Below are 24,879 nucleotides of genomic sequence, written 5' to 3'. Positions count from 1 at the left end.
TGCAGCTGTTAGATCGTGTAATACTTTAGGAATAATTGGATGCATTTTATATTTAACGTGAGTGTTATCCTCTTTTTACCTTCTGACAAATTTCACAAGTTTTAACGACTGATGCTATTCTATGCCCTAGCTTTTTAAAGTAGTAGAACTTATTCGTATGTGCAATACATTTCTTTATACTGAAATGCCCATACCCCTTATGAATGTACCACACTAACTCATCTTCTACTAAATTCGGTATACATAAATGCCAATGTTGCATCGTCTTACTGTCTCTCCAGAACAAATTACGTCCTGTAATCTTCCACCTTCCATCTTGATTAGGCGGTAACGACTTCCTAACACCCATAGCAAATATATCTGTAAAATAGAGATCTTGTTGGATGTTATCTGTTATTTTCTGAGCCATTTCTTGCACATTGTTAAGTGGATATTCTAATGTTAAAAAATTAATTGCAGAAATTGCACAAGGTCGTTCTGTACACTTTAGTTCTTCCATGCCTACTGATAGCTGAGACAAAGTGTCCGGTACAATATTCTCTGAACCCTTTATATACTGGATTTTAATGTCATATTCTTGAAGAAACAACATCCATGGCATCAATATACTATGTGGTAATCGACTATTCATTAAAAATGACAGAGCTTGGTGATCCGTATAGATATATATTTTGGACACCCATATCAGTGTTTGGAATTTTTGTATACTCTATACTGTGGCCAATAATTCTTTTTCTGTGGCTGTATCATTCAATTCACGTTTGTTGAGGCTCCGGCTAGCAAAAGCTATTGACCTGTGGTCTATACTTTCTAAATGCCTTGTAAAAGTTCTGTGGCTATACCATAATCTGATGCATCAGTTGAAATCTTCAGTGGTTCACCCATCACCGGATGGTGCAATATCAGTGATTCTGATACTGCCCGCTTTACACTTCCAAATGCATTATGTGCCTCTTGGTCCCAACTCCATGGTATTCCCTTCCATAATAAATACAAAAGTCGAGGGTCATTTAACTCTTGACTTTGTATATTGTGTCTGTAATACCCTGCCATTCCAAGAAATCCCTTCAATTGTCTTATGTTTCTAGGTAGTGGACACTCCTTAATGGCCTCTGTACTTTCTGGATCGGGCTTAATTTCTTGTACACCTACAATATGTACCAAAAATTTTAGCTCTTGCCCTGCAAAGTATGATTTAGACAGTTTTATTGTAATACCTTTTTCTTTAAATCTTTTCAGGGTCTTCCTCAGGATCAAGCAATGCTCGCCCCAGGTGGGTGAGGTAATCAGTATGAATCTGGATGTAACCAGATTTGCCAATACCCAGCAGTCAGGTCCATCAAGCTAAAATACTGTGCTTTCTCAAATTTGGATAGTAACTCATCAATGTTATAGGTCTATCTCTTTCAGTTTCTATATATTTGTTTAGGGTGCGTGCGTCCAGTACAAGCTGCACCCCTGCTGTAGCCTTTGTCATTACTACTAAAGGACTATTTATTACACTCGTACTGCGTTCTATTATTTTATTGTCTATCATTTTATCTATCTCCTCAGTAACCACTTCCTTTAAGCTTACGGGTGTCGAGTAAGGTTTACAAAAGAATGGAGTATCATCTTTGACCTTCAATTTAAATATGTAGTTGCTAATAATACCTGGACTATCAGAAAATACTATTTCATATTCTAATAGAATTTTGGTTAAATCTGATGTTTGGTCGTTGGTTAATATTGGGGATTCATGTACTTTGTTTTGTATGTTCGCCCGGTGTAATGTGTGACTTACATTTTCAATCTCTGGTGACAATTGTGTGGTCGCTGATAATTTTAAACATTGAGCTTCTGTTGTTTGTGTACCCCTATTGTTGTTTGTCACAAACGGTACACAACACTTATAGTCTCCTTTTCCACAGTAAACCAAATTTTCCTCAAAATTTAACACGGCGTTAAATTCTGATAGCCAGTCTAGGCCAAATAACACATCCTGGTTAATATTTTCTACTACCAGAAGTATTTGATGTAACTAAATATCTCTGATGTTACAAGTTACTTGGGCTTCATATTTGACAACCTTACTTTTAGTTCCAGTATACCTACTATATATACTCCTGTTACTGGTAGTATAGGTAAGTCATGCTTAGTTCTTAATGTGTTAAAGAAACCCCGAGAAATAAGTGACACTTCACTACCCGAATCTATAAAGATGTTAGCTCCAAGATCTTCTATTCTTCCAATTATAATTGGTTGTGGATTAATGTTGTTATCGGTATGTTCTTCCAGTAACAACCACTCTTTGGTGGGTACTTTATGCACAAAAGTAACATATTTCTTATAATTTAGGCCTCCTAGTGTATTTCTACGACCTGAGCCCTGGCCTTGGGTCCAGATTGCACTAAGTTTTCCTCACTATTTGTAAGCACAGGCTGGTTACCAAATCGAGGTATTGTGTTACTACTTTGGACTCTATTATTACTCGGTACAAATTCCTGCGATGTTGCTGGGCCTGTAGTTGAAGGTGGATGTTTCTTTTGACAATTTTCATTACTATCATTCTGGCTCTTGCTAAATTTGCTTCGTGTCTCTTAAAGTTACCACTACTATTATTATTTCTTCAATGATTTTGACTTTCATTTTGATGTATGCTCTCATTTTGGTTCCTATTTATGCCATCAAGTGCATCTACAAAGGATAATAATTCTTCTACCGTTTTCCATCCACTACACAACATATCCTTTCTATCACAAATGGGTAAATGTCTTACAAGAATCCTAACCAACTCTTCTTCTTCCATGGGCTTATCCAAATACTTCACCCTCGTTAAATGCCAATAAAAATATCTCCTCATAGTACCCCAAGAACTATTGTAATATTTTGGGTTCCACAAATCCGATAGTAGTTTCTCCTGGGCACTGGCTGACAAAGACTTTTCTTTGAATTGAAAGTCTGCCCAAGAAGAAAAGTTTTCAATGTTTATGGTGCCCCACTCTGATGCTACTCCCAAACGATACCCCACCAAAAATTCAACCTTTTTTGTGTCTTCCCAACACTTGGGTAATGCCCGGTTAAATCACTTCAGGAAGTGAGTTGGGTGTGCATCCCTGTCTGGCTTTAATTTTGGAAACTGCCTGGATAATCCTGAATTTGCTCCTCCCCATTGGAGGTTGGTTATTGCCTCACTGGTTAACACTACGTTAGTAGAAGTCCCTCTGTTCCCCACTCGGTCCTGCATAAGTTCGAATTCTTTCCAAAACTCATCAACATTTCTCTTAGTGTCATCAAGTTCATAGGATAGCTTTGTAGACACATTGTCAGAGTTTACTTTCGCAGCAACTTTTCTATCTTTTATCTCCTCTATCTATTCCTCCAGACCACTTATATTTATAGTGTCTGAAGTTGCTAGTTTTTCTTTAAATTTTCTCTCCACGTCATCAACTCGAGTGTTGACACCTGCAATTTGCGATTGTACAAAAGGAATCATCTTGTCTTGTTTCTCAATACTATCTTTCAGGGTGTGCAACCTCTGATTTACCACATCAAAGGTACCATTACGTACACTTTGAAATGATCCTAATTTTTCAACAAGTTCCTTTTCTACATTATTACAATTCTAATTTTTTAGTTAAATCTTGAAGTTGTGCATCCTGTCTCTGTTTAAATTCAGTAAACATTTGATTCATCTGGACAGTTAAGGAATTACTTAATTCATCTCTCAAATGTAATCGCAGGTTCTCCACTTTATCATTTAATACTTCAAACTTAGAATCTAAAGCTTCACCCTGTGCTTCTAATTTTTCACTTAAAGTAGCACTTATCTCATTTCTCAAAGAGGCAATTTGAGCAGTTGAAGTTACACTCTGTGTTTCTAACTTAGCATCTAATCTAGTTAGAGCTTCACTCTGTTCTTGTCTCTGGTTATCTACTTTAAGGCTTAGTACTTTAATTAAATTTGCTACCTCAGTCCAGTCTGGCATTTCCTTTGTTACAGTCATTGCCATGGCTGGCACAGAAGTTACCCAAGCTTTATGAATATTATCCATCTCTCTATTTTTCTTCGCCCTAGTTATCTAACCTAAAATACAAATTGTGTACCATACCTACATCCACATTTTACTGTCCCGCAGTTCTTTCAACTTTACTAAACAGTTATTGGTCTTCGCTCACCCATCGTAGAGGTCTAGGTTGCGTGGGTGAACAGGTGTAGAATCGGCACCAGTGAACAGCACGGGTGCTGGCAGCGTTGAACAGTGGTTGCAGCACCAGCGTCGGTGAGCAGACGCAACGTCAGCAACGGTGAACGGCAGTTGCAGACGGTGACGACGGGTGGTTACCGTGTCGGCATCGTTGGCAGGATGCTGCATTGACGTCAGGGGCTGGTTGCTGCGTCTGCATCGGTTTTGTCGACGTATGTGTAAGGACTGCTTACTTCCACACACCAAATCTTCTTAGTCAAACTATTCTCTGCATCTTCCTTTGTGTGGTGCTTATTAACTTTTTCACCCCTTTTTTCTTTTAGGCAGAATCCAATTCTTCGTAACAGTTACTTTGTCTTGTTTCTCTCAGTTGCTATGGCAACTCAATATCTTCTTATCTCGATTTCTGTCATAAAATTCCTCCTTTTCGAGTCCTGTCACTTGGGTTGCCACATTCTAAAGCTTTCTTGGACGACAAGAGAGAGTGTGGTGTTGGGTTGCACGACTCACGTGTTTCTTCCAGTTGACTTACACATTGTGCTTGCAGCCGATCCTCTTCCTTGGGTTATGAGCTACGTTGCTCTCACCATTTAATTCGTCTCTGTATCAGGTTAAGGGGAATATTATTAACCAGCTCTATATTCTTGAAATAAATTATGTACTTGTTGGTTCTTGTCAGTTAAACAACAATATATTTTCAACTCTCTTCCCAAAGTAACAATTATTCTGGACATACTCCAGCAATCCAACTGGTTCCAAGATGAAAGTCAGAATCTACTAAAAATTCATACAGTTGCATATGTTCTGCCTCAAACAGAGCCAAGACATAAAATAAAAGTCTCTATATAACACACATTTTATCTTTCTCTGTAACAATCCTTATGACGCCATACACAATGGAACATTATCCAGATACTCTTTGACTTTTTGATATAACTTCTAGGGCGCTGCTTGTAACCACTTGTCGAGGCCTATTGTCCGACACAGCTCCTGGCTCCTTGTGACAGCTGTCCTTCCTGCACACACAGACATGTGTGGCACAGTAAAATGGCTGTCTCGTTAAAATATCGGCTGTTGGAGACGCAACACACACACACACACACACACACGTGCACGTGTCTATGGATGTACATGTGTGTATGGGTAGGGGGGGGGGGGTGGGGGGGGGGGGGCACAGCAAAGTGTCACATGTCCAAGTGTCACATGTCCTCTTTGAATTTATTACTTCCTGTCTTTTGATTGCTTGACATTTTTTAATGATTCTGTCATCTATATTTATCTGGTTTCAAAGTATGCATCCCATTTATGCAGTGGAATGTGATTGTATTGTTTTATGTATTTATCATGACATGTATGTACATGGAATGTATCAGTAAATGAATGAAAAATTGTTTTTTCTGTGCTGCATGGAATTGTAATTTCTTTAATAAATCTTTTACTTATTTTCAGTTACAAGAATTGGGAGACTTTATAGACAAAAAGACAAAAGATCTTGAATCTTTGTTTGTCCCATCTTGCAGTATTAGTTGCAGTTCACCGTCAGAGGATGTGTCTATAAGGTATTATATTTATGTTGTTGTGGACACCATGAAGATATTTATTATAAACAATGTGTTGAAAAGAAAAATCAGTTAAATTACACATTTGACTTGATTTTGAGCCAATAGTTTCAGGTTTCAAACAATAGTACACACAAATATTCAGTCACTTGACTCAGACTAACAAAGACTATTATTATGTTATCTTAAAAATGAAATTGCTATGAAAGAATCATTTATCTTTTGCAAGTAAAATGTTCATAAGTGGGTAATTGAAGACAAACAGAAAAAATAAATAAATAGCAGAAATTTGGCATAGCTTAAGTGAAATTTGTGTCAAGAAGATACATACTTTATCTGTCAGTACAGAAGTTTTTAATTTTATTGTTGTTTACTTTTATTTATTGCTGTTCAGTTGAAAAACCAATTGGCTCCAAAATTTTGAAACTTCTCTAGTTGGTGTTCAAATATTCTGTTAGTTCTGCAATTGCCACTTTCTATCACTAAAGTATGTTTTCTGTCCCTCATGTCAACTAAAACATTTAATTTCAAAATCATTGCTGCTAATACAGGAAGGCAATAAGTTGTTGATGTATGTTACACTGTGCTTCATTGATCGTTTTAGAACAGCAGTGTACCAAACACAGCAGTGGCATTGAAGTAGATTACCAGCTATGGGGTTTCTTTCTTCTTTATTTACATATTTCCAAATATGCAAGTTTTCATGTTCGACTTGTCTTGTTATGACCTTCAAAACCTCTTACGGTTTGGTGCCATGACCCAGGAAATCTAAAATAAATATTTAGTACATCTCAGAATAATTCATTTGTAAATGTTTGCCATCATGGAATCAATATTTATTTCCCTTCATACATACATAATAATCAATATCATGGTAAGTCATTAACTATTCTTTTGCCAGTAGTTACATACTTTTGATTTCTTTTATTTTCAACTGTATGCAACAGAAGAGTGCAACCTAAACGTATTTGACTGCCTAACTTTTTTTCTTTTATGTGAGTTTTATAAAATTGCTAGCTTTTCATTTGTTATGTCTTCTGAGAGTTATATGCTGATATCTTGATGTCTGTGTTTACATTCAGTTAGTCCACAGCCTTTCATGTTTGTCTGTCTGTGCCAGGTAATGTAAGTGTCCTGTAACCTTTACAGCTGATGGTTGTCCATATTCACAACCGCAAATACATTTCATGTATTTTATAATGGCTATAGTTGCTACAGTACCTATTCTTTCTGACTTGCAAGCAGGTCTGAAGGAACATTGTATCGTAGTTCTAAACAACACTGGCACTGCAATATCTTATTTATCTGCCAACATTGGGCAAGTGACTTTCAATTAAAAAGTTGTCCCTCTAATGGATCATGCTCGAATAGCCTAATGGCACATTCATGCATGTCCAAAGGAACATTGCATTGTAATTCTGAACAACACAGGCACTGCAATATCCTAAATATCTAATTCGTATGAAACATCGAAACTGGCACAAATCGGGGAGCTGTGTGGATCGAGATGTCGATGAGAGAGGTCACTTTTCATGCAAAGGGTGTGGTGGATCGCCGTCCGGTGGGGCGAGCTCGGGCGACTGAGTTGACCCTGATGGCAACCCCATCTGGACCCCCCCTGTGACAAACGAGCTTTCCACTCATGACTACGACAAGGATGACCCTACCAAACTGACTCGTGCTCCCATGACCAAGTGTTCTTTCTTATGAACAAACTCGCATGTGGGGGTTCATACTCTGATGACGATGATGATGAACCAGCCATTTCCACCTTCTGCAACATCCGGAAGTTTGCTGTGCTACCAAGTACGGGGCAGCAAGAGTCGGGTGAGCCACCGAGAGTTTCGCCGGTCACATTGCAAGAGTTTATCGTCCTGGCAGTGGCGGCCTCAGAGGGCTCACCCACCCAAGAGGGTGATGGTCCTCGGGTTGCCCCAAAGGCCCCGATGCCAAAAGAAGAGCCCGTAGCTGTGTTAATCAATGCCCCGTCCTGCGCTAGGTGAAACCTCGTGGTCTGGACAGGTGCAAAGACAGCTCAAGAGACCGCCGAGATGGACGCCATCGACCTGCTGAATGCAGATCTTGCAGAGGCAGTTGCTGAAGTCGATGGACGCGACACTGACTCTTGACGATATCCGAGCACCCAGGAAGTGCCGGGCGATGACGAATGATGAATCTGACACCTACGCTCAGACTTCTGACTTTGCGAGGCCATAGGCCCCAGGGCCTCCCACACCACTGCCACAGCAGCTGGGAAGACTGCAGCGGGCTCTTCCCGGAGTACCAACAGATTGAAACCATCTAAGATGCTACAGCGGCCCACTTCTTCACGTGCTCCCTCTTGGCAACCTGACGAAGGTGGCTTTGTTGCCCCAAGCAGGTGGCACACTGCCGCTGCACTGCAAAAAATGAGGTCACTGCCAACCGCTAATGCTTTTGCAGGTGCAAACTTCGACAAGACAGAAGACAGCGCCACCCCAGAAAAAACCTCTGCCCCCACCACCTATCATCTACAAAGAGTTTCAGCAGAAGCTTGACAGGGTGGATACGTCCACTACTGTCAAAACTGCTGGCCATGACCTCTACAAGGTCACGGTAGCAAATAATGAAGACTATTGCGCGGTGATGGGTGCCATCTGCAAAGATGGCCTCCTGTGCTACATGCACCAATCTGAGCTACTCAAACTCTCGAAGGCACTATTCTGCCACCTTCCGCTCAAGTTTGGCGCAGACCACCTAAGGGAGGAACTTGAGGACATGGACTTTGGCATCAGGTCTACCAGCCTGGTGAAGTCCTCCTGCACACACCGTGATGTGCCGCTGTACTGGGTTGTCCTCGTTGACAACCTGGTCTTCCCCATTGCAGCCAGTACAATGTGCTCGACATCACCTTTCTCAAGGGTGTTGGGCACTTCACATCAGCCACAGTCCGATGCACCGTGTCGTCTGACCACCTCATGGTGGTCTACGACATGGACATTATTGGCGCTTCCATGCCAACTGACCGCCGTAACTTCCGTGGCATTGACGAGGAACACTTACGCGTTGAACTACTAGACAGTGTAGATGGCGCACCCGATCCTGTCGTGGAAGGGGCCAACGAGGCATTGAACTTCTTAACATGGCACACAATCGGCACAGCAGAGGTGGCCATTCCCAGGCAGCTGCAAAGACCATGAGAGATGTCACGCCAACTTCCGCCGCACATCCTAGAGGCAATCACAAACAAGAATCGCCTCTTCACGTGGCTACCTGAGATGAAGTGCTGCCTCAACAGGGCGTGGTGTGAGATTCGGGCCACCATAGATGACCACAGAAATCGGGACTGAGTGGGCCTTGTAGCCACCCTAAAGATGACGGATTTAAGTTCCTGCAGACGGCCAAGTGGTTCCTTCATTGTCACCAACAAGTTCCACCCCCCCCCCCCTGCCCCCCAACTGGATTCTGACATTGTCTGTGAGCCTGATGCTAAGTAGTAGAAGTAGTATCTCCCGCAGTACCGATGCCGACAAAAAGTTTCCCTACAGCCAGAGAAGCTTACAGAGGACAACTCTTAACTGCTAGGCCCCACACCCAACAATTAGGTCAATGCAGGAACAGCAGCTAGGCTGCTTACCCTGCCTACACACCTGGCTTATGAAGCCAAGTTTTGAGCGAGTGAGCGGGAAGCTGTTGTTACATTGAACAAAGAGGTATATTGTTGCACTAATGCTCCATTTGTCACATGACAATGTTACAAACACTTTGATGTTTTCAAAAGTGGTAACATTTTTACCGACAAACATAGGTACACAGAAGGTATCTGTGAAGAAACTTTGTATAACAGAAGAAATACTTCACCTGATTGACAAAATTCAAGAGTGGTAACATTAAGACTGCAGTGAATATTCCACTGTTAAACAGAATACACAGAAGGCCTCTCTGAGGGAGAATTCTAGTCTAATGATGTGATAGAAGGAATTGGAGTCGATATAGAAGACATAGGGGATCCAGTATTAGAACTAGAATTTAAAGAGCTCTGGAAGACTTGAGATAAAATAAGGCAGAAGGGACAGATAACATCCCGTCAGAATTTCTGGAACCATTGGGGGAAGTGACAACAAAACAACTATCCATGTTTGTGTCTGGATAGCATGAGACAGACTTTTGGAAAAATATCATCCACACAATTCTGAATATAGCAAGAACCAAGAAGTGTGAGAATTATCACACATTCAGCTTAGCTACTGACGAGAACAACATAAAGAAGAATGTTGGGAAAAATGAGGAACTGGTAGACATCAATGAATTTAGTTTTAAGAAAGGTGAAAGCACTAGAGAGGCCGTTCTAACATTGCACTTGACAGTGGAAGCAATACTGAAGAAAGGTCAAGATATACTCATAAGACTTGTCCACCTAGAAAAAGTATTGAGTAATGGCAAATAGTGCAAGATTTTCGAAATTCTGAGAAAAACATGAGTAAGGTGTAGGGAAAGACTGGTATTATACAATATGCACAAGCACCAAGACGTAACAATAAGATTGGAAGATCAAGAACAAAGTGCTCGAATGAAAAAAAGTGTGAGGCAGGGATGCAGTTTTTCACCCCTGCTCTTCAATGTAGACATCGAAAAAGCAATGACAGATATAAAAGGAAGGATCAAAATTGGATTAAAATTCAGAGTGAAAGGATATCAATGATAAGATTTGCTGATGACTTTGCTATCCTTAGTGAAAAGTGGAGAAAAATTATAGGTCTGTTGAGCGGAATGAACAGTCAGTATAGAATATGGATTGAGAATAAACTTAAAAAAGAACGAAAGTGGTGGGAAGAAGCAGCAATGAGAACAGTGAGAAGCTATAACATTGTAATTGGTGATCTTGAAGTAGATGAAGTTAAGGTATTCTGCTACCTTGTAAAGGAATTCTGCTACCTTGGAAGCAAAACAACCCATGACGTATGAAACAAGGAGGACATAATAAGTAGACTAGCATGGGCAAAGAGGGTATTCCTTGCCAAGAGAGGTCAACTGGCATCAAATTCAGACCTTAATTTGAAGAATAAATTTCTGAGAATGTACATTTGGAGTACAGCATTGTTTGGTAATGGACCATAGACAGGGGGAAACTGGGATAGAAGAGGAACTAAGAGTTTGAAATGGGGTGCTGCAGAAGAATATTAAAGATTAGGTAGACTGATAAGATAAGGAGTGAGGAGATCATGTGCAGAATGGCTGAAGAAATGAATATTTGGTAAGCACTAACAAGAAGAAGGGGCAGGATAATAGGAAATATGTTAAGGAATTAGGAACAACCTCCACTGTACTAGAGGGTGCGTAGAGGGTAAAAGTTATAGAGGAACACAGAGATTGAAGATGTAGAGTGCAAGTACTATTCTGATATAAAGAGGCTGGTGGAGAAAGGGAATTTGTGACAGGTCCCATGAAACCAGCCAGAAGACTGTGGATCATGAACTAGATGCAGTTAAGAAAATCTGTTGTCTAGGCAGCAAAATAACCCATGATGAATGAAGTAAGGAAGTAAGGAGGACATAAAAAGCACACTAGCACTAGCAAAAAAGGCATTCTTGGCCAAGACAAGTCTACTAGTATCAAACATAGACCTTAATCTGAGGAAGAGATTTCTGAAAATGTACGTATGGAGCACAGAATTGTATGGTAGTGAAACATGGACTGTGGGATAACTGGATCAGGAGAGAATCAAAGCATTTGGGAAGTGGTGGTATAGACGAACGTTGAAAATTAGGTGGTCTGATAAGATAAGGAATGAGGAGCTTCTCCACAAAATTGGCGATGAAAGAAATATATGCAAAAGACTGACAAGAAGAAGGGGCAGAATGATAGGACACCTGTGAAGGCATCAGGAAATAACTTCCATGGTACTATACGGAATTGTAGAGGGTAAAAATTGTAGGGGAAGACAGAGATTGGAATATATCCAGCAAATAATTGAGGACGTAGGTTGTAAGTGCTACTCTGAGGTGAAAAGGTTGGCACAGGACAGGAATTCGTGGTGGGCCGCATCAAGCCAGTCAGAAGACTGATGACTCAAAAAGGTAAGGAATGCAGTATTGTAAAGGTGCCAAATTCCATGTCCAGTAGCAAATATCTCTGAATGGTAGTGGGATGGATAGCTATGCAATCTGTCAGTTGAAGAATGAAGGGCTTCAGAGCATGCGTATAGGCACACTATTCTCAGCCAATCCAATGCCCTCTTTTGCAAGCCGAAGTAAGCATGTGCACTGGAATATGACCATTCTCAGCATTGTCATCCAAAAACTTAAGTTGCAACTAAAGAATCATCCCTTGAATGATTAATAGTTTCCCTTTGTAGTCACTGTGACTGTAATATTGCCAGCAATGAATCCATGCTGTGCTAAGAGGGAAACCTGTATCTCTGTTCACAAGATATATAGAACTGTGAATTTCCACCATGTTGTTGATTACAATGTTCCATACCAAAGATTTCAACAAGAGAATTTTGGCACTTTTGTAGTCCATATTGTGTGTCATACTGAGACAATGCTTGGCCACTTCAGATTTCTCTTAATGGTCCAGATGTGCGTGTTGATTTAGACCCATATATCTTTCATGGTACAGGATGTTTGTTCTGTTAAAACTTCCCACATTTACAAGGAATCTTATTAACACCAGACTTTCTAAAACCAAGATTGTACTTCACTGAGTGTAGAAGAATTAAACTTGTCTTCCTATTTTCGAAGAAGTACCATAAACGTACAGCGAGATAGCCATTCCTCTTTGCTTTTCATTTTCTTTTAGCTTCTCACTTTGTCTGACAGGCACCTTACGTAAAGTATAGTGAATCTTCGATTCAGAATATCCATTTTGACAGAATGAAGTACGGAAGTGGTGCAGCTCAATGGATAAGGGTGTCAAAGGATGGTGACAGCTATTTACCTGTAAGTACAAGTCTGTGTGTGTGAGCTTACAATAGATACTGTGACCCAAGGTGCCATCACCTTTTCTCTGCACCAGCACATCCAGGAACAGAAGTTCATTGCTCAGCTCCATCTCCATTGTAAACTTAATAGAATTAAAATAATTTAGATGTTGTAGAAATACATCCAGCTATGCAGAAGAAGAAGAAGCAGCTGTATGAATATCAAAGAGTCCAGGTGGAAACTATTACGAAGCAAAGAAGGAAAACTGAAATATGAAGGAGTAAACAGAGGGGCTATGCAGGGGAAACAGACTTGAAGGCAGCATTATAGAAAGGGAAGATGACATAGGTGGAGAAGAGATGAGAGATATGATACTAGAGAAGAATTTGATAGAGCACTAAGACCTTAGTCGGAAAGAGCCCCTGAAGGAGACGACATTCCTTTGGAACTACTGATACCTTAGGGAGGAGGAGGAGGAGGAGATTAGTGTTTAACGTCCCGTCGACAACGAGGTCATTAGAGACGGAGCGCAAGCTCGGATGAGGAAAGGATGGGGAAGGAAATCAGCCGTGCCCTTTTGAATGAACCATCCCGGCATTTGCCTGTAGCGATTTAGGGAAATCACGGAAAACCTAAATCAGGATGGCCGGAGACGGGATTGAACCGTCGTCCTCCCGAATGCGAGTCCTGTGTGCTAACCACTGCGCCACCTCGCTCGGTGATGCCTTAGGGAGAGCCAGCCATTACAGAACACATGGTGTGCAAGATGATGGGCAATATAATCTCAGACTTCAACAAAAATGTAATAATTCCAATTCCAAAGAAATCAGATGCTGACACATGTGGATATTACTGAACTATCAGTTTAACAAGCCATGATTGCAATATACCAACATGGATTATTTACAGAAGAATAGAAGAACTGGTAGAAGCTGATCTTACAGGAAGATCAGTTTGGTTTCTGGAGAAATGCTGGAACGTATGAGGCAATACTTGACCCTGTGCCTTATCTTAGAAGATAGGTTAAGGAAAAGCAAACCTGTGTTTTTAGCATTTGTAGACTTAGAAAAAACTTTTGACAATGTTGACTGGAATACACTCTTTGAAATTCTAAAGTTAACATGGGTAAAATGATATATTGTGAGGATTTCATGACAAAAAGTATTTTTTTTATTTTTTTATTCATATATTCTTTTGCTCTATTTATCACAATTCTTATCTGCACCATGTTTTAATTTCCACTTACTGTTATGATATTTTCTTCCTATTGTTCTATAACATTTTTACTTTTACAGTACGGTGCTACCCCCAACCCCCATACAGTACACTTGCACACATGCAAAGCAGAAAGTAGAAAGATAAAAAGCGGTTTCTGTCCTGCTGTAAACAGCTCTGTTGCCTCACAGCATGACAGCAGATATCAAAGTATGTCAATATTTCATCAGCTAAACTGCTTAAAATAATTTTTGTGTCATCTGCATATTTGTGAATGTATATGGGCTTAGATTCAAGGGGAGCAGAGAATGAAAGAATGAGACTTACTAAACTAAAAAAATAACTGTACTGTGAATTAAAAAGAAAAACTAGCATAATTTAAAGACAATTTGCTCAAAAATATACATCTTTGCATATCTGTGATATCACAATTTGCTGTTGGGTACCATTCAATACAATTTGGTGTCACCCCTTACATGCTTGTATCTTCTTTGGCATTCTTTCTGCAGTGTGATAAAGACATTGCTACTCAAGTCTGTCCCACTTTTCAGGCAGCTCTCCTGACCTCCAACATGTGAGGTTTGTTGCTGCAATAACTCACTGCAAGTTTTATCTCAATCGTGATAAATTGGGTTCATAACAACAGGTACTGCAGGACATTCTGCTCGGTTGATTTCTCCCTTCTGGAAGATACAAACCCTTTTCAGAAATGTTGGAGTGGGAAATAGGTTCGTAGGATGCTGTCTCAATACAGTGCAGCCATCAAATTGCCCTCAATAGTGTCGAGAGACATACATCATCTATGCATAGTACTAGCCTAAAACAGGACTGGCCAACCTCTCTACTGAACCTGTGGAACAGCAGGCCTGAGACATGATTGGTACCTGGTCCCCATCTCCAGACTCTTCTACAAAGATTATCAAGTGGTAAAGAAAGATTGCACTTGTCACTGTAGAGATCCCAATACCTTTGATCCAGATTTCATTCCAGGCATTCCTTTGTCCATCTTCTTCATAGACCATGGTGCTGGGACGTTCATACTGTTATTCTTAAATTACACTTAGAGGTCATATTTATTGTGTGTAGTTGGTCGTCTACTGTCAGTCATCACAGCCCTCCCAGTTGCCTCCAAAAAGGCAGCACATACCTCTGTTGCATTTCCCTTGTGTGCTTATAAGCCATTAATAGTAGGTAATGGTCATCAGCTGGTGTTGTTGGCCATTGGTGATAACTATGAGGCAGCTGTTCAGTGTTTTGTGTCTCATGATACAGACTGAATGGTTAAATGATATCAGTGTGGTGCAAGCCAATTTGGTGGGCAACTTCAGTACGGCAATCTTCTTGCCATAAAATGACAATGTATGCAAAGTATAAGCTTGAAAGGACTGTTTGTGGAATGTTAGCAGACTGGACAGTGATGCAAGCTGCATCGTCAGTGTGCTCTACTGAACCGCACTGAGAATGCAGCTCTTTCTCAGGAGGGCTGCGAGTGAAGGTCGGCACGAGTTCGAGTGTCAGTGCCTTCACAACATTGTAGAAAGAATGCTGAGGAAGGTCCAAGCATGCTAGGAATGGCACCAAATTGCATTGAAAGTTTTACCTTTACTGCTGTTTCATGGATATGTATGTAGTGATTTCCTGTGGTCAAAAGAATATCCAGAAAGAGGATTCTGTGGTGGGGGGTTGTGTAAATCATGGGGTGATGCAAATGTTTTATTGGTCAATTTATATACATTTCCATCTGCTTAGTTGTTTATGACTGGTAGAAGCCAACCTCGGGGAAGATCAGTTTGGATTCCGTAAAAATGTCGAAACACATGAGGCAATACTGACCCTACGACTTATCTTAGAAGAAAGGTTAAGGAAAGGCAAACCTACGTTTCTAGCATTTGTAGACTTAGAGAAAGCTTTTGACAATGTTGACTGGAATACTCTCTTTCAAATTCTGAAGGTGGCCAGAGTAAAATACAGGGAGCAAAAGGCTATTTACAATTTGTACAGAAACCAGATGGCAGTTATAAGAGTCGAGGGACATGAAAGGGAAGCAGTGGTTGGGAAGGGAGTGAGACAGGGTTGTAGCCTCTCCCCTGCCGTTATTCAATCTGTATATAGAGCAAGCAGTAAAGGAAACGAAAGAAAAGTTCGGGGTAGGTATTAAAATCCATGGAGAAGAAATAAAAACTTCGCTGATGACATTGTAATTCTGTTAGAGACAGCAAAGGACTTGGAAGAGCAGTTGAACAGAATGGACAGTGTCTTGAAAGCAGGATATAAGATGAACATCAACAAAAGCAAAACGAGGATAATGGAATGTAGTTGATTAAGTCGGGTGATGCTGAGGGAATTAGATTAGGAAATGAGACACTTAAAGTAGTAAAGGAGTTTTGCTATTTGGGGAGCAAAATAACTGATGATGGTCGAAGTAGAGAGAAGAGGAGTTTGTGGCACAACTTGGCTAGAAGAAGGGATTGGTTGGTAGGATATGTTCTGAGGCATCAAGGGATCACCAATTTAGTACTGGAGGGCAACATTGAGGGTAAAAATTGTAGAGGGAGACCAAGAGATGAATACACTAAGTAGATTCAGAAGGATGTAGGCTGCAGTAGGCACTGGAAGTTGAAGAGGCTTGCACGGGATAGAGTAGCATGGAGAGCTGCATCAAACCAACAACAACAGTTGTTTATGCTTTTTTTTACATAATCATTGTGTAATAGAGGCTGGTGAGCATGTAAGCTAATGAGCTATTACAAGGAATCCATAATTTGCTGAATATGATATATTTCTAATAAACCATCCATTTCTTCACAGGGAACAGATTGAGTCTTTGAGATGTGACACGCCGGATGAAGCAACTGGCAGTGATGTGCCTCTCATATTACCTTTAGATGATCTTAACAGGCTACAGGAAAAAATGCATCGACACTCGAAGGCTGATGAAGTGGCTCTGAAAAGAATCCATGATTTGGAAATGCAGCTCCAAACAGTGAGAAGAAATGGGGAGGTAAGACCAAAAAATATGTTACTTTAATCTTTGTACATTCATGAAATTGTCAGCAATGTATTATAGTAACATGTTACAAATATGAATTGGGGCATTATCACTTAACTATCATTAGCATTACCAGCAGCTTTTTATATGTGCATGAATGGTTATTTTTTGCAGGTAGCAACTAATATTCTTTTGTCTTAACTAATTATTATGCAAATAAAGTTTAACTAAAACCTTTCCTGTTAGTTTTGTTTAGTGCTAACTTAGTGAATTACAAAAGGCCATATGTTTACAATCATGTGACACATGCAAAAAAGTATTAGAGATACTTAACTGTATTTTGATGTCCAGCTAGACAGTTTCATTGAGTGGCTAATACTGCACTAGAAACAAACTTAGACAAGTGCATGGACTAGTAACCTATTTATTGTGGTATCAAATTAGCAAACAATAATTTTTTAAACAGCAATTATCAATGCACTACCCCCAATGCGTACAGTAGATAACAATTTGCAAACATTTGCATCTCACAGCTTGGGGTGTTACTTGGTGTGGCTTTGATTATATGATATGTTCAATCCATACACGTTCTGTCATCTGCTAGTGTGTATGTGCCAATACCTTGTTAACCATTTTTGAAGTTAATTGCTTGAGTGGGCCTGCTATGCAGTGCCACTACACTGTGCCATGTGGCTCTTCACTTTTTGCGTTTGGGGGTGGGTGCTGAAAGAGAGCTCTGATCTGTGCAAACTACTAAATGATGTAAACTGTTTTGTGACAATTCTTCTGTATTGTAATTACAATGTCTTCTCTATGCAATTACATTTACAATTGCAGATGATGTAGAGCACTAATATATTGTAACTCACCATAGATCATAACATGTATCAATACCCATTTGTATTGTGATACATGTGAAGTTTCGAAAATTCACGAGTGCTGCGACAAACTGGTATTCTTATCATCAGTTGTGCTCTTTTTAAAATTTTTAATGACAGTAGGCCTATTTTCATTCAAAACAATCTTTCTCTAATTTCATTGTACAATTATATGAAAAATAGATTCAGAATTTTCGGACACTTACAAAACTATATTCTCCTAAGTTAGTGATACAAGTGTTTTGGATATGTTAATTTAATTCGTGGTTCACAGTTCAGCCAAAGTACACATCACCCCTGAATTTCATTGTAAATCAATGCAAATAAACATATGTTTTTGAGAAATTTCAGAAGCTACCATTGTCGTTCGTATAATCTATGAGCAATTTTTAACAAATTGGGGTTTGTAATTTAGTTACTGTAGCAGATTTTGTAACTAACATTTTGTGTTGTATTTAGTTTTCCCTCAAGAGGAGTAGCCCCATATATTACATGCATTTGTCACAAATTAACTACGTTTTTGAGTTTGCTAACAACTATAATTAACATCAAAATGATTTAGGAAAATAATAATTTTTACCATGGGTTTTTGTGTTACCTTAATATAAATCTTGTTTTGTGTATCTGCATCAGATCCTATATGGAATTAGCAGCTTTTTAGCTCTACAGATTGAAAGATAATCAGCAGGTTTAATTTAAAGTCCTTTGTTCACTGCCTTGTTATACTTTGGACCTGCCAAAATGTAGCACAACTGTGAATGCTATTCTTAAACCTGGGGTGAGTTGCGTTGACCTTTGTAAGCAGCTCAAAATCACTCTGGCTACTGTGAAACGATTGACAGCTGCTGCGAATAGGTGTGTTGGAAGACCTGTGGATCCTGTCTCCTCTGCAGAAACTACGGGATCTGTCATTACCCATCCACTCGACTGTGAGTGGCATGTGAATGGTAAATCTAGGCATCCTGTACAGGGTGAACAGGGACCAGGGTGTTGTACTGATCCCCTAACCAACAAGTTTGAGGTGCTGTCTTTCACTGAAATTGGAACTGACCCAGTGGGACTCACTCCACGTGTTGTGGGGAAACCTGTTTTGTCCAATGTCAAGAGGAGGCAAACACAAAATGGTAGGGGGAGTCTATTAATCATCGGCAGTTCAAACATGTGGCGAATTATGGTGTGTGTGTTAGGGAAATGGCTGCCAAAGCATTCAACATGTTGAAGAGGCTATTCCAGCAACCATAGAGGGAACAGGGTACAACCAACTGCAGATTGTGGCACATATTGGAACAAATGATGCCTGTCGTCTGGGCTCCAAGTTCATTCTTGCATCATTCCAGCGACTGTCAGGGTCATTGCAGCGACTGCAGAGAAGGTTGAGATCAGCCCTGTGCATGGAGTTTCAACAAAGCTCAAAATTTGCAGCATTGTCCCCAGAACTGTGCACTGAACATCGGAGCCTGCTACTGAGGCAGCTGACTGTGTGTGGGGCAACTCTCCATCCAATCCAGATAATTACAGCTTTAGGAAACCCAGAAAGATCAGTGTAAGATCGAAAGAAATGCCTTCCACAAGTGAGAGTATTAAAATCCTAATGGCAAACTGCCAAAGCATTCACAACAAAGTGCCAGTGTTTGAAGTGCTCATGAAAAGCTGTGAAACTCACATAATATTAGCTTCAAAAAGCTGTTTGAAACCTGAAATTGATAGCAGTGAGATTTTTGGGGGAAGGTGTATATTGAAAGGATAGGCAAATAAGAAATGCAGGTGGTATACTCGTTGCAGTAGACAGGAAACTCAAATCCATGGAAATAGAAATTGAAGCTGCGTGTGAGATTGTTTGGGCAGCACTCAGTACCAGGGTTGGGCATAAAATGATAATTGGATCTTTCTATCACCCACCAGACTCATCTCCTGGTGTGACCGAAAACTTTACAGAAAAACTCAGTTCACTTGTATGTAAGTTCCCCAATCATACTGTAATCACTGGGGGAGACTTCAAATATCAAACAAGCAATTGATAAAATTAAAGTTTTATTAGTTGTGGGCGAGATAAAATATCGTGTGAAACATTGCTAAATACCTTCCCTGAAAACTACCTAGAACAGATAGTTAGGAGCCCCACGTATGATGGAAATATATTGGATCTAATGGCAACAAATAGACCTGACCTGTCTGAGGATGTTCACATCGAAACTGGTATCAGTGTCTTGATGCAGTTGTGGCAACAATGATTACCAAAGTACAAAGGACAACTAAAACAAGCAGAAAGATATATATGTTCAGTAAACTAAATAAAAATCAGTAATGTCATAATGCAGTGAGGAACTTGAATCTTCCAGCACAGGTCAGGAACATGTAGAGGACCTCTGGCTCAGGTTTAAAAGAATAGTTGACCAAGCACTGGATAGATATTTACCCAGTAGAACAGTTCATAATGGGAGGGAACCACCACGGTATACAGTCACTGTAAAGAAACTTCTAAAGAAACAGAGATTACTGCATAACAGGTGTAAAACAAAGCGTAGAGCTATAGATAGAGAGATGCTGAATGAAACACATTTGGCTGTCAGGAGAGCAATGGGTGATGCCTTCAGTGACTAGTGTAGCAGAATATTGTCAAATGACTTTTCACAAAATCCAAATAAATTCTGGTTATACATAAAGGCTGTTAGTGGCACCAAAGTTAGTGTCTTGTCCCTAACGAATGATACGGGAACTGAAATTGAGGGTAACAAAGCAAAAGTTTAAATTCATAACTCTGTCTTTAACTGTTCCTTTACCAAAGAAAACCCAGGAGAATTGCCCCAATTTAAGCCTCGTACCACTGAAAAATGAATGAAATAAGTATTAAGTGTCAGTGGTGTTGAGGAACAGTTGAAATTGTTAAAATTGAACAAAACTCCAGGCCCCGGTGGAATCCCTGTCAGATTTTATACTGAATTTGCAGCTGAGTTAGCCCCTCTTCTCACTAAAATCTATCGCAGAGTCCTCGGACAAAAAACCGTGCCCAGTTCTTGGAAAAAAGCACAGGTCATCCTCATCTAGAAGTGATCCACAGAACTACCATCCAATGTCCTTTACATCTTTTTGTTGTAAAAATTTAGAACATATTTTAAGCTAAAACATAATGAGATATCTTGAACAGAATGACCTCCTCAATGCCAACCAGCATGGTTTTTGAAAACATCGCTCATCTTAAACCCAATTCGTGCTTTCCCAACATGACATACTGAAAGCTTTGGATCAAGGCAATCAGGTAGATATAGTGTTTATTGATTTCTGAAAAGCACTTGACTCACTGTGGCAAATATGCTTATTGTCAAAAGTATGCTCATTGGGTATCAAGTGAAATTTGTGACTGGATTGAGGACTTTTTGGCAGGGAGGACAAAGCCTGTTATCGTGGATGTAGAGTCATCGTCAAGATGTAGAAGTAACTTCAGGTGTACCCCACGGATCTGTGTTGTGACCCTTGTTGTTCAAGTTGTATATTAATGACCTTGCAGACAATATTAATAGTGAAATCAGGCTTTTTACAGATGGTGCAGTTATCTATAATGAAGTACTATCTGAGAGAATCTGCAATTTAAATAGTCAGTCAGATCTTGATAAAATTTCAACTTAGTGTAGGGATTGGCTACTTGCTCCAAATGTGTAGAAATGTAAAATTGTGCACTCAACAAAACGAAAAAACATAATATCTTATGACTATAACATCAATTAGTCACTATTGGAATTGGCCCTCGCTGAGCGAATTTTAAAGAGCCGCAGTATTTTGACCATGCAAAGGTAGCATAATCATTAAATGACAGTTCTCGTGTATTCTCCATTTGTTTGGGCATTTACATTCTTAATCACTCCCTTTCTCCATGACTTCCAAGGTACCCAAATCACGATCCAAAGCAGAAGTGGTCCTCCATGGCATGTGGAGACACACATTCTCCTCCACCCCTTGTCGATGTGCTGAAATGACTCCGTTTTGCATCCTTCTGCACATACTTCAAACATTTAACAAATATCTAAACTGCTTATTCAGTTTCCACAAACATATTTTGTTGGCCTAAGAAGCTAGAAATAGAACTTGTCATTCTGCAAAATCACCACAAGCTCAAGTGTAAGAAGACTGAGATGCAGAAGTAAACAGCAACATAGCATAACTGCACATATGGCTGATCAAAGGATGAATACATTATGTATAATTTTTTTTCTAGGATATAAATTTTCTTGTTTCATGACTACCTTTTGCCACTTTATTCATTGATCTGCACCCAGTACTCCACTTACTTTTTATAGAACAAGTTGAAGGACAAAGTTTTCCCAGTAGTCTAAGCATTGCAGTAACATCAAATCTTTCATGTGGGAGGTGGTTGAAGACAATGAATAGCCACTTCTTGTATGAGTGATGAGTAGTGCCCACAAGTGACTAAAGCAAAGCATTGGACTGGCATAGCTTGCAGCTATGCTCTTGGTTCTGTTCATTATTAACTGGTCTTCTGTATATGACTGTTGTTTATGCTTACATGAATAACTGAGGACTAGTCATACAAGACTGATTTTAGTTCATTAGTTACTGCTAATTATTGATGAGCAAAATCTATAGTTACACATGGTCACTGGACAGCTGGCCGATGAAAATTAATGGATTGAATAGTATTTAGTAAACAATGCAAATAGTCCTCTATGTGTGAGAATTATGTACAGAAATGAGTTACAGTGCCAGAATACCAAAATGTGACAAGACTGACAATTGTGTTGAGATACAAAGTGAAAGAAATGTGAAATGACGAGGTAAAGGAATGTATCAATCAGCTAAATAGATGGACTATATCCAAAAGATGGAGACTGATTTGGTAGCAAGTGACAATAATAATACAAGGGAGATCAGTAAAAATGGATATAATGTTATGGGATAGAATGTTTATCTACTTTTGTTAAATTGTGGGCATAATAAATAATAGAATAGTTATTTTTTAGTTACTCGCCAAAGTCCTTAGTTTGAAGCAGCTGTTATGCTTTCCTCACAATCATCTTGTTTAATTTTGAGGTTTTCTAATACTCCACTGCCAAACCTTTAGATATCTTGTGAGGTTTTGGTATAAGGACCTGTGGAGTCCAGCATCTAGTGACAGAGTAATAATGTAATAATGATTTGTTCAATTTGTTACTGTAGTAACCCTTGTTTCTGTGAAAATACTGTCACAACATTGAAGAAGCCTGTAATGTGCAATAACAAAAGTATGTTGTGCAACACAAAGTAATGCAACAACAATCAGATGAAACACTGTACTGTGGTGTGGGTGACATCGTTGCAGGAACAGCTTAGCGTAGTGGCATCGTGCCTCTCTTCCACTAAATTCAGTGAACCCATACACGAGGTGCATATAGACCAACTCTTCATCAGTAAACTCATCGATACAGCTGTATATGACTGTTAACCTACGACTAACACTGCTGAAGAAAATAAACCAAAGACAGAATCGAGCAGTACTGAATGCAAGCATGAAGGCAAAGACTGAAATGGGTATTACTGTTGTCGACAGTGGGTACTGTGAGTGAATGGAAACAAGGCACAGAGCACGTATTGTAAACATTTGCACCATCATGCAGTACTTTCAGCACAGTACAGATACAAAGTTGAGTGAGGCAAGAACCAAATGCAAAGCAGTAACTCTTTAATGAACTGCAGGAGACCCTGGCTTACTTATACTAAAATACCCAGAAGGTATCACTGAATGTTTGTCAACGGAGTTCTGGTTCACCTTGTAGTTTTTGGCATCCCTTTAATCATTTTGTGATTTGTTGCCAAGTACCACTTTGCCATCATGTGAGTGGCAAGGGAAAAGGGGGAGAGGGGGGGGGACATCACTTTTAAAGCAATTGAGAAGTTTTCAATAGTTTAGACACACTGTGACAAAATGTGAACAAAATTTACTGGTCTCAGTTATTACCCATTTCAGCAACAACACATGTTCTAGTAACACTCATTATCTTGTTTCTAAGTTTTATACGAGGGTTGTTTTTTAAGTAAGGGCCGTTCGCGTGTATAGTGCCGTAGTTCGCGCGGACGCAGCAACAAGCCACCGCCCCACTTGCCAGCATTCTTCCCGTTCACACTGATGCAAGTTGCAGCTCTATAGCTGACGTGTACGCATCGCTGTGCTACTTTATAATGTTTACGATTATTGAATCGCCCGCCGCGTGTGAGACACGGTCAGTAATACGTTTTTTGACCGCGAGAAGCCTATCAGCTGCAGAAATTCATCGTCAGTTAACAGAAGTTTATGGCTTGAATGCAATGAGTGAAGGTAAAGTGCGTCAATGGGTTAGAGAGTTTAAAAATTGCCGTCAAAACGTCCATGACGAAGAACGCTCAGGTCGTCCCTCTGTGATCACTGATGATTTGGTGGCTGCAGTCGAAACAAAGATTCGTGTGGACAGAAGATTCACAATTTCCACTCTTTCTTTGTAATTTCCACAAGTTTCAAGATCGGTTTTGTACAAAATTGTGTCTGAAAAACTAAACCTTAAGAAACTGTGTTCTCGGTGGGTACCCAGAGGACCACAAAAGGAAGAGATTTGCCACTTCATTGGACTTTTTGATTCATTACGAGGAAGAACGGGATGACATGTTGAGTCAAATTGTCACTGGAGATGAAACATGGGTATCCCATATCACTCCCGAAAGCAAGCGACAATCGATGGAATGGCGACACACAACCTCACCCGTCAAGGTCAAAGCCAAACAGACGCTGTCAAAGCGCAAGATTATGGCAACTGTGTTCTGGGACCGGTGCGGTGTTTTGCCAGTGGACTTTATGCCACGAGGAACGACAATCAACTCAGATGCCTACCGTGCAACTGTAAAGAAGCTCCGCAGAGCAATTCAAAAACAAAAGGCGCGGCTTGCTGACGAAAGGAGTTTTGCTCCTGCACGGTAACGCTAGGCCTCACACCTCTCAAAAGACTCTGGATTTGATTGATTCTTTTGGATGGGAAGTTTTGAACCATGCACCATACAGCCCCGACCTTGCTCCTAGCGATTTTCACCTTTTCCGGTACTTGAAACACCATCTTGGCGGGGAGCGCTACAATGACGACGATGAAGTGAAATCGGCCGTGAACTCTTGGCTGTCGGAGCAGGCGGCCGAAT

The 24,879-nt window shown here is 40.1% G+C and overlaps 1 protein-coding gene across 1 annotated transcript in view; it reads left to right on the top strand.

Moving 5' to 3' along the window:
* Positions 1–24,879, top strand: part of LOC126236970 (golgin subfamily B member 1-like) — a 535,118-nt gene that overhangs the window by 378,015 nt on the left and 132,224 nt on the right. The window contains exons 32-33 of the mRNA XM_049946677.1: positions 5,637–5,746; positions 16,672–16,864. Of these exons, the coding sequence (XP_049802634.1) occupies positions 5,637–5,746; positions 16,672–16,864 (303 nt within the window). The remainder of the gene's footprint in view (positions 1–5,636; positions 5,747–16,671; positions 16,865–24,879) is intronic.

The sequence above is a fragment of the Schistocerca nitens genome, chromosome 2, assembly GCF_023898315.1.
Source record: "Schistocerca nitens isolate TAMUIC-IGC-003100 chromosome 2, iqSchNite1.1, whole genome shotgun sequence".
In the NCBI taxonomy this organism is placed as follows: Eukaryota; Metazoa; Arthropoda; class Insecta; order Orthoptera; family Acrididae; genus Schistocerca; species Schistocerca nitens.
This window is presented reverse-complemented; position numbering and strand designations above follow the sequence as displayed.